Source organism: Pseudonaja textilis, chromosome Z (assembly GCF_049901715.1).
Source record: "Pseudonaja textilis isolate UNSWEBS1 chromosome Z, rPseTex1.2, whole genome shotgun sequence".
Classification (NCBI taxonomy): domain Eukaryota; kingdom Metazoa; phylum Chordata; class Lepidosauria; order Squamata; family Elapidae; genus Pseudonaja; species Pseudonaja textilis.
The window spans coordinates 18,610,916-18,620,792 of NC_142008.1; the positions used below are offsets into that span (position 1 = coordinate 18,610,916).

Below are 9,877 nucleotides of genomic sequence, written 5' to 3' on the forward strand. Positions count from 1 at the left end.
AAAGAAAGCTTGGTTTCGTGGTTAAGGCATCAGAGATTGTGAGTTCAGGTCCTTCCTTAAGCCCATGAAAGGCATCTGGGTGATTGGGCCAGTCATTCTCTCTCAGCCCAGCTCACCTCAAGGATTGTTGTGGGGAAAATAGGAGGAGGAAAGTTTGCTGGATATGTTTGCTGCCTTGAGTTATTTGTAAAAAAATAATAAAGATAGGAAATAAATCAAATTTTGAAAGTTTTTTTTTAAGATCATAAGAACACCTTGTGACGATTTGTTCACTGGGACCTTCTGATCGCTGCCAGTTACTATGTCAGAACTGCAGTACCTGGTCATCTACTATAAACACTGATATTTCCTTGGCCAAAGATGGGGCTTACTGATTATTTTATTATTATTTTACTTTAGAAGCCACACAACTCCATTGTTTTATTATTCATAAATCTCCAGTCTGTCCCACCACTAATCTGTTAACAGCTACTTCTAGGACACTTTTCAAAGAACCCTAAAATTTCAGAAGATGTTGTGTATTATGTCCTGCTTGGCCCACTGGCAAGAACACCTCAATTAGTGAAAGAATTTGATAAGTAGATCAGTCTAAGATGCCAGGCCTAAAAGAAAACCTGACTTTGAAGGAACCTGGGCAAGGTTTGACTTGAGCATGTACCATCTAACACAATGTTACCAAGTTACTCAGTGCACCCAGAAACCCAGTTGGGGTATTATTATTTTTCGTTCAATATTTCATCCCATAACTGGGAGAAAATATTAGGACTTTTTTAGTCTCCAGACAAAAAACAGGAGAATAGATTTCCAGAAAAACATTTTTAAGGGAAGGGGAAGATCTTATTGAACAGATAAATAGGTAGATTCTGTAAAATAATAGTAATGTGATTGCTCCATGAGGAATCTGCCTCATACAGTAAAACAACGGCTTTGATTTATATCTTAACTGGAAACAACGGTCTTTGTTATTTTCAGAACATCTTTCAGAAACTTCTGTAAAGGAAGAAAGGAAGGAATAAATGCCTGTGAAGTCAGCAAAGGAAGGCTTATAGTTTTCCAAGAAGAGAAATGGAAATCTCTGGTGCATTACCGCCATCTAGTGGGTTCTGGAAAAAGAGGAACAGCCACTGCTATAAAGAGTTTCTCATAATATCGGCTCTTGTTTTAAATACTAGCCCACTTTTCACACACCCCTAGAGTTTTATTTCTAACATGACAGATTTCTGCCATCCAGTTAGAGCCTTTAACATATAGAAAGAGTAAGAAAATCTCTGGCACATCACTGTTCATCACTGCCCACATTCTGTTTGCATTCAGGCCCATAAAAAAGCCGAAAAGTTAATAGGCCATGGGTGTCAAACTCAATTTCATTGAGGGATGCATCAGGGTTGTGTTTGACCATGGGGGGGCGTAGTCAGGGTGGGCATGGCCAGTTCAACGTCACTTGTGTTGGGGGAACCCGTGGTAGCCCAGGCAAGGCTGGAGAGATCCTCCTGCAGCCTTGTGCCAGCAAAAATGGAGTTTGCCAGGGCCGTGGATCTAGCCCACAGGCCTTGAGTTTGACATCCCTGCTTTAGGTGAATTCACTTTTAAGAATCTTGGTCTATCAATGTAAACTGCTCTCAGCCAAGGCAATAAAGTCGAGGTGGGTATTCAGCAGGTTCTGACCAGTTCTGGAGAACCGGTAGTAGATATTTAGGGTAGTTCGGAGAACCGGCAAATATCACCTGACTGGCCCAGCCCTCACCTATTCTCTGCCTCCCAAGTCCCAGCTGATCGGCTGGGTCTTTTGTTGCCCTGCACAGGAGAACGGAGCCGGAAAGCAGGCTAATGGGGTGGGGAGGGAATGGGGATTTTGTAATATCCTTCCCCTGCCACGCCCACCAAACCACGCCCACCAAGTTACACCCAGAGAACTGGTAGTAAAAAAAAAAAGAATCCCACCACTGCAATACAGGTAGTTCTTGACTTACAACAGTTTGCTTAGTGACCATTCAAAGTTATAACAGCACTGGAAAAGTGACTTATGACCATTTTTCACACTTACAACTCTTGCAGCATCCCCATGATCATGTGAATACATTTGGATGCTTGATAACTGATTCATGACTGCTGCAGTGGCCTGGGGTCATGCAATCTCCTTTTGTGACCTTCTGATGAACAAAATCCAGGGGGAAGCCAGGTTCACTTAACCACCATGTTACTAAGTTAACTACAGTGATTCACTTAACAAATGTGGTAAGAAAAGTTGTAAAATGGGGCAAAACTCACTTAACAAATTTCTTACTTAGCAATATCCACTTTGGATATTGTGGATATAATATCAGTTGAGGTCATAAGTTGAGGACTACTTATATTTAAATAAAGTTTGGGCTATTCATGTCTAAACCAACATTGAATATCTTGCAAACATATGGTTGTTGAAATGGCTGGACAAGAATATTTTTAAACAGAAAAATACCTGACAATGGGTATGACTCGGACCATTGGATAGCCTTTACCAGAGCATAATTTTGAGTAGCTGTGTTTTATGGTTAAATATGGACGGTTCATCAAGTGTCGTACCTTAAGAGAATATGTGAATATAGGGTAATTGGTATAGAAGACACACCCCTGATTCAATTCCCAATTATGTCCCAACAAGAGCCCAGTATTTAGACACTTTATTGCCACTGATGCCCATTGTTTCTTCATATAGTCAAATGAATAGTCAATAAAACTATATTAAATGATAGTAATGCTTTTAACAAACTGCTTCTAATGAATTAATAATTCATTGTGACCATTGATAGGACTTATGAATGAATGAGGTTTTTAGCTCATCTTTCATTCAGGAATTCAATGTGATACATATAGTGCTTCCTTCTGTTTTTTCTCCCACAATCATGTACTTTTATGTTATGAACGCCCATACCTTGGAATCTCCATCTTTTGAACCACTAAAAACGGTGGTCTTGATCTGGTTGAAAACATCATCGATGTTACATTACATGTAAAAATCAAGTTATAAATCAAACAATATTCACCTTTTCTAGCAAAATGACTTGTTATCCAAATTTATGTTTGCATTGTAAAAATATTTGGGCTACCTGAACAAACATAATTGTGTCCTTTGCTGATATGTAAAATCATATTACTGAAAATTCACTTGCTCTGCAAAAATGACATTGACAAGGTCTTCGAATGGTCATCCATTTGGCAACTCCAGATTTTGGTTAAGAAATGTTCAGTTTTGCATATTGGGGAAAACAGTATCAGAATGTAAAAGGTAAGTTAGGGGGTATTGATCTAGTACAGAGATCCTCAACACTTGCTCCATGGACTGGTACCAGTCCGTAGCCCATTGGGAACCAGGCCAAGCAAGTGGCAGGTGAGCATGAGAACCTTCATTTCCACATGTGCAGGATTAGGTTGCATGCATGAAACCATCTCCTCCCCTCGACTGCTGCTGCCACTGCCAGTCCGTGTAGCCAGAAAGGTGGGGTCCACCGATTCAGTAGATAACCCTTATTTTGTTAAGACCTAGGTCTACACTTTATTCTATGAAGTTCTCCTCCCCCAAATATTGTATTGCTTTCTAGAGCTTACAAAACATACCTTAGGCCAATATTGTTCAAATGTCTGGAATCCTGACTGTATATCAGACATTTAATACCATCAAGTGAGACCAGAAGTACTTTGCAAGAAGTCTTGGATTCTTCTTCCATAATGAAATACCTTATGCTACGAGGCTTCAAATTCTTGGTTTGGATAGTGTAGAACTATGACATTTGCAGTCAAACTTAGGGATTGTGTACAAAATTGTACATAGTGAACACTACCTATAAATGACTTGTTTTAATCATTATGTAACACATGCAAACCACTTTAAACTTCTATTTTTGAAACAGAATTATCAAAGTCTACCTGATTTCAATTGTATCAGCTATTCATTTTCAGATTTAATTCCAACTTAACTTCTGTGGATCTCACTCCATATTTAAGGGGGCATGTGTAAGTGTGCTGGCATGTTGTCATCCCTGTCACATTTTGATTTTATGTTGTTTGAATTCGTAGTTTCATGCTTGACCAATAAAACAGTCTGGCAATTCCTGGGATTGGGATTTGCATATATCAGCCTTCCTTTTGCTAGGTTACAATTCTACACCTAATATAGATACGCTAGGCAGGAATGAAATTCATGTTAGAAAGGCAGATCATGATTTCTCATGATTCCACTAAGGCATCAATTTTAGTTGTAATAGCAATAAGAGCACCTAGACATATACTGCTTCACAGTGCTTTACAGCCCTCTCTAAGCAGTTTACAGTCAGCATATTGACCCAACAATTTGGGTCCTCATTATATCCACCTTGGAACAATGAGTCAACCTTGAGCCTGGTGAGATTCAATCTGCCAAATTGCAGGCAGCTGGCTGCAGGAGTAGTAGTTTGCAGTACTGCCCCTGAGTCCATAATGGTATGTAGAAACGACCTTGGGAGTCAGGAGAAATCAGCTATTAGATAAAGAGCAGCTTCTGAGCCTGCAGAAAAAATGGGGGCATAACAGAGAGACAGAGTTGGAAAGGACCCCTTCTCAAGGACTCAGGACCTTGAAAGAGATGCACTTTCAGTCTTTGAAGATTCTGTTAATTTTACAATAAGGATAGAGCTAGTAATTTTGGGTGTGCTCATCTAGATTACAAAGCTGACATTAAAGAAAATGAGAACAAATGGAGTGAAGCACTACATAATAAAGGAAAAAAGGTTATCCCACAGAATCTGGTGCAACTAGGAAGCTAATTTTAGCTTACAGAGCAGTTGGGACGAAAATTCAATTCTACATTTTTAAAAGCTAACTGAAACTTGTCAATTCTTTTGTCTTCAGCGTGCCTGTACAGAGGGCTCAGAAAATTGAAACAGAATTTTATCTTGCCTTCAAAATCAATGCCTTCAGCATGTGACAATTTACTGCTTATAAAATGATCATGTGCTGTCGAGTTGTTGACTGTTAGCGACTACATAGATTTTCTCCACGACAGTCTCTGTCCCTAGCCTGGTTCTTCAGGCCTTCCAATGGTGCATCCATTGACACTAACTGTGTCCATTCACCTTTCTTTAGTTAGTCATCTTTTTCCATTCCCAGCATTAGAGCCAGCTTTTCCCCTGTCCAGAGGGGAGGACTGCTTAAGTCAGGGTGGGTGGGTGATCGTTTCTTAGCTGTGGGAACCAACGTTATCCGAAGATAATTTCCATAGTCATGTGGCCAGCATGGCTATATGTCAAGACACATGGATCACTGCTAGCTATTTACAAAATATATAATTATAATAAGATAATGGAAAGGCAAACTTGAGTGGGCAAATTTGATATCTTAAGGACAATTGGGGGCAGAAATATTGGGTTGCAGCTAGTAGCTACGTAGGAATTTGTCAAGTATCAACGACTTTTCAAACTTGACAAAGACACATTTTCTAAACTAATAGGGTATCCACAAAACCAACATTAAATTTAAAAAAAACCAAATAATTATAATCCTATTGTCAGGAAGTTTTGCCAACACCTGAAATTATGAGAGATTTTGGAGAGGAACACAAATTGGTGATTTTAAGTGATTCCCTGAGATTTTGAACTTTTTTAAATATTAAAAAGGTAATTTGTACTACTAGATAATGTAAGACATGCAATCTCAATCAGTTTGAGAGCTACATTAGTTTTTCTTTGGTCAAAAATCACAATCACAATAACTAGTAAACTTTAAGGAAATAGAGTGCTCAACAGAGGCAATGCGTAGTTGTAGAGATCTAAAAGGTTTTTTAAAAAATTACTATTTCCCCCCTTAAAAATATTTTATATTAGTATCTTTTCAAAAGAAAAATTAAGTAGAACAGTTCGTCCTGAACATGATATTTCTGCACCTTGGTGGACTGCCTTTTTCAGAATGAAAAACTAATTAACATCAATTACATGAAAATTTAATTGCCCTACTTTTTCAAGAGAACAGAACAAATCAGCAGAACTTTATAATGGGAAAACTCCTCTTTGCCCTGTGAATCTACTCAAGATCCACAAAGAACAGAACAGCACAAAGAAGCTGACCCATAAACACTGTACACTTCTTTATTGAAACACCAGAAATCAGTGTATTAAACTCTACTTTAACTACATGAATATATTTTCATAACTTATATAAATTATTTCTTACTAATCTGTTATATTGTTGCATTATCACCCACCTAGATGCATTTAATTGTATAAATCAACCAATTTCAATTTTCATAAAGCAAACATGATTTTACGAGATCAGGTTATACATAATACATTTTATGCACTTAAAATAATAAAGTGATTGTAGATTAGTAAACAGTGCTAAAAATAAGTTTGTTTGCTTGTCTGTTTTACAAAAATAGCTTTTTTCTTTTCTGGCTTTAAAACTTTTGGAAATATTACATCTTCTTTGATGTCTCTATCAAGAGAAATCATTTTATAGAGTGTTTTCATTTTACAGTGTGTTATAAAGAAGACAAAAAGGTAAGAACAGATTTACAAGCAAATGAGGAGGTATACATAAATAAGCAGGATTGTTTTTCTGAGGCAGTTGCATCTGTGAATGAATTTAAGTTAATACATTAACAGTGGCACAGCTGGTTTGCAAGTTGGTCATATTTCAGCATGACCTAAATTTCTAAACAGACTTTAGGAATGTATGAAGACTTAAACAACAGTTATCATTAACTTTTTTGGAAAAAAAACCCAAATTTATTTTGTAGTAGCAATAGTTTCTTTTTTATTTTTAATATACTTTAGGAAACAATATACAAAGCTGAGCTTTCCCACCATTTTCAAACAGTGAGACACTCCAATTACACAAAGTCAGCGTTTTGTGATGGCTAAGAACAGCAGTCAGCACCAGACTTGAACAGTTAGCTACAACACAAACATCCTTTCAAATGAAAAGTCATAATAGCAAGACAGGTAAAAACCAGGAGTTAACATAAGACAACTGTTGGGAGGTGTCACTGATCCTTGTTGAATGTCATTAAATATTTTATACACAATTACAATTTTTTTAAACAAAACTTCCCATGAGGACTTATTTTTAATTAAGTAAAAAAAAGTATTCAACAAGAATAGCTTTGATGAAGAATCCCCAAACAGTCTAAATTGTAATATGTTACTGACAAAGGAAAAGAGAACCAGTGGTTTTTTTGTTTGTTTCTTTGTTTGAAAACATGTTTATTACAACAGATACAATTCACATCTGACTAGCTTTTTCCTTCTTTCCCTCCCACAACCATGTTGACATGTTCATTGGGCTATTTCCTTATAATCTGAAAAAGGGATGTACTTTCAAATACATATGCCCAGTAGTAGTATCAGTCCATTCTTTCAGGGTGCAAATGGAAATACATTTCAATAATTTATACAAACAAGTGGGTTATGCTCAATCACTGCAATTTTAAGCTACTGTACACAGGAATGAAAAGATTATAGAAAAGTGCCATAGCAACAGTGCCTTATGAAAGGAAGAAATTAGAAGAATTTAAAAAAACTAATAAAATCCGATCTAGGAATTTAAAAGGAATATGAACACAGGAAATTAAAAACACTTCTCTGTAAAACAGAAATGGAAAAGCACTGCTGTTGATTAGGTGCAAGTGTGGAAACAGTTGTTTCATGATATTTTGTACGTTATCCTAACTGTTTCAAACTGTTGCAGCTTTGAGACACAGATCACCTGGAACTTGCATTGTATTTCAGGAAATGCAAGATTTCTGAACCATAAATTAACTAAAAAAAAGAGAGAGCTAATTTTGCAGACAGGTTTACATGTAAAAGGCTAGGTATTTAGCCATCTCAGCATTGATTAGTTTTGGATGTCTAAGCTCTGATACACATGGCTTCCCATGGCTTCACTCTACAAAACATATTTACAACGTGAAGAATACATCTACAAGAAATCTACATTTCAAGGGTTTTACAAATCATTCTTGTATTTTCCCCCAATGACTTCCTTCCTTTCCACTTTCCCATGTTATTTTGTATTGCCCAACTCAACAGTCCAAAGTCTACTCAAATGCAGCTGAAAAAAGTTAAGCCTGGGCAACTAGTTTTACAGTCTTGTACTTAAAACCCATGTGCAATTATTGAATATTTCACACCATGAAGGAATTCTGATTCTTTAGTTTTTCAAGTTCTTTAATTTGTTGTCTCAAAAAGAGTATCCTATAAAAAAAATAATATATAATTAGCATCTAAGATTCAAATTGATTCTTCAATAATAAGTTATACTGTGATAAACACAACTAATTTATATGTTTTTAAAAAACTTTTTTTTTTTAAAAAAGGGATAAAATTCTTGGGCCTGGAAATGGTTGACCTACCTTAATGGTACACATAATGGACTAAATTATTGTTCAAGATCCGGAGCACACAAGGGTACCTTCAGTAGTTCAACGGCTGTGGAGGGAGGTATTATGCCTGTTTCAGTCAGTATCATTCTGGTGTTAAATTCTAATTCTAAATCTTCCTAGCCCTTGACTGCACTAGGGAATTGTCCTACATTTATATAAAAGTTGTACAAACAAACATAATCGAAAATTTAGCAAATCAGAAAAATGCACCCAAAACAAATAATTTACCTTTGCTCACGCAAAGTTGCTTGAATTTCACATACTCGAACTAAAGATCTTAAGTTTTTTAATTCAGTACAAGTTTCAGACATATGGACACTTCCTGTATTATGAGCTTCTTCACGCAATCTTGATGCCTAAAGAATAAAAAGCAACTATTCAAAAATGTATTTCATTTATTAAACAATTTAGACAAAAACAAATGCCTATAAAAGATTACAGTATTAGGGAAAAAATGTATATATGTTTAGCAACATGAAATGCAGTTGCGGGGGAAAAAACAATTTCCTGGCATCCATAAAATAACTATTTTCAACTTTACCATATGACAACAATCTAGACTTCAGCCTATTTTTCATGAAGGTTTACATTTTTTTTTTGAAGTTTACCTTTTTTACTAGCCAAACCATTTAATTTTCAGTCAATACAACACTATAGTGCAGCATCATTGGTTGTAATAAGGGAAAACTGTTTCAATGTTTTTATTCATTATGGGTAATTACATCTATGAACAATTCTCAGAATAATGAGAACCATTATTTAAAAGTATTTCGCATTCTGAATTTCTCACAAGAAAAAAATGAAAATCTGATAATTCTAACAATTATAAGTTTTTTTTTATTAAAATAAAAATTCTTCTCTTAAAGACTGAGTATGTAAACTCTCTTTCCATACTTATTACATCTGCAATGCTGAATGAGAACTAGAATCCTAAAAATAAACAAAACATACAAAGCCCTAAACTGTTGCGTTAAGGTACTATATTGTGATACTACTCTGACCTACCAACTGCAGTAGACTCTTAGACTATTAAAAATAATGTTAATTTACTAACATAAAGCAATTGTAATTATTCTCCTATCACCCAATATGTTCTTCAATGCTAATAAATAAAATCTGCAATCGCTGTTTGTTTTATTACATTGACTTGGCTAATATGAAGTAAATCTTAAATTCTCAAATTCTGAACTGAACAGGCAGAGCCAAGGCAAGATACTGTAGGGAAGACTGTAAAGCCAGACTCTGAAAAAATAACATATTATTATTATTATTGAAATGAAGTCAGCTGTGTAATTTTGAGCCAGGCATTCTATCTCAGCCCAACCAATCTCATCAGGCTCTTGTGGGGAAAATAGAAGGAAAGAGCTTCACCTGTACAAAATAAAAGATTCAAGAAAAGTAAAGAAAATATGCACAAAAAGTCAAGTATTATAGTTGGAAATCAAGGATATATAGATAAGCAGAAACCTAGCAAATGTCACAATTTCT

The 9,877-nt window shown here is 35.8% G+C and overlaps 1 protein-coding gene across 4 annotated transcripts in view; it reads right to left on the reverse strand.

Moving 5' to 3' along the window:
- Window positions 1–6,733: 6,733 nt before the first annotated feature.
- The window catches only part of WAC (WW domain containing adaptor with coiled-coil), a 44,336-nt gene continuing 41,192 nt past the window's right edge, over window positions 6,734–9,877 (reverse strand). For all 4 annotated transcript variants that reach the window (XM_026710099.2, XM_026710100.2, XM_026710098.2 and 1 more), the window contains exons 13-14: window positions 8,618–8,745; window positions 6,734–8,201 (exon numbers count right to left, since the gene is read on the reverse strand). In XM_026710099.2, coding sequence (XP_026565884.2) covers window positions 8,132–8,201; window positions 8,618–8,745 — 198 coding nt within the window. In that variant the 3' untranslated portion in view covers window positions 6,734–8,131. The remainder of the gene's footprint in view (window positions 8,202–8,617; window positions 8,746–9,877) is intronic.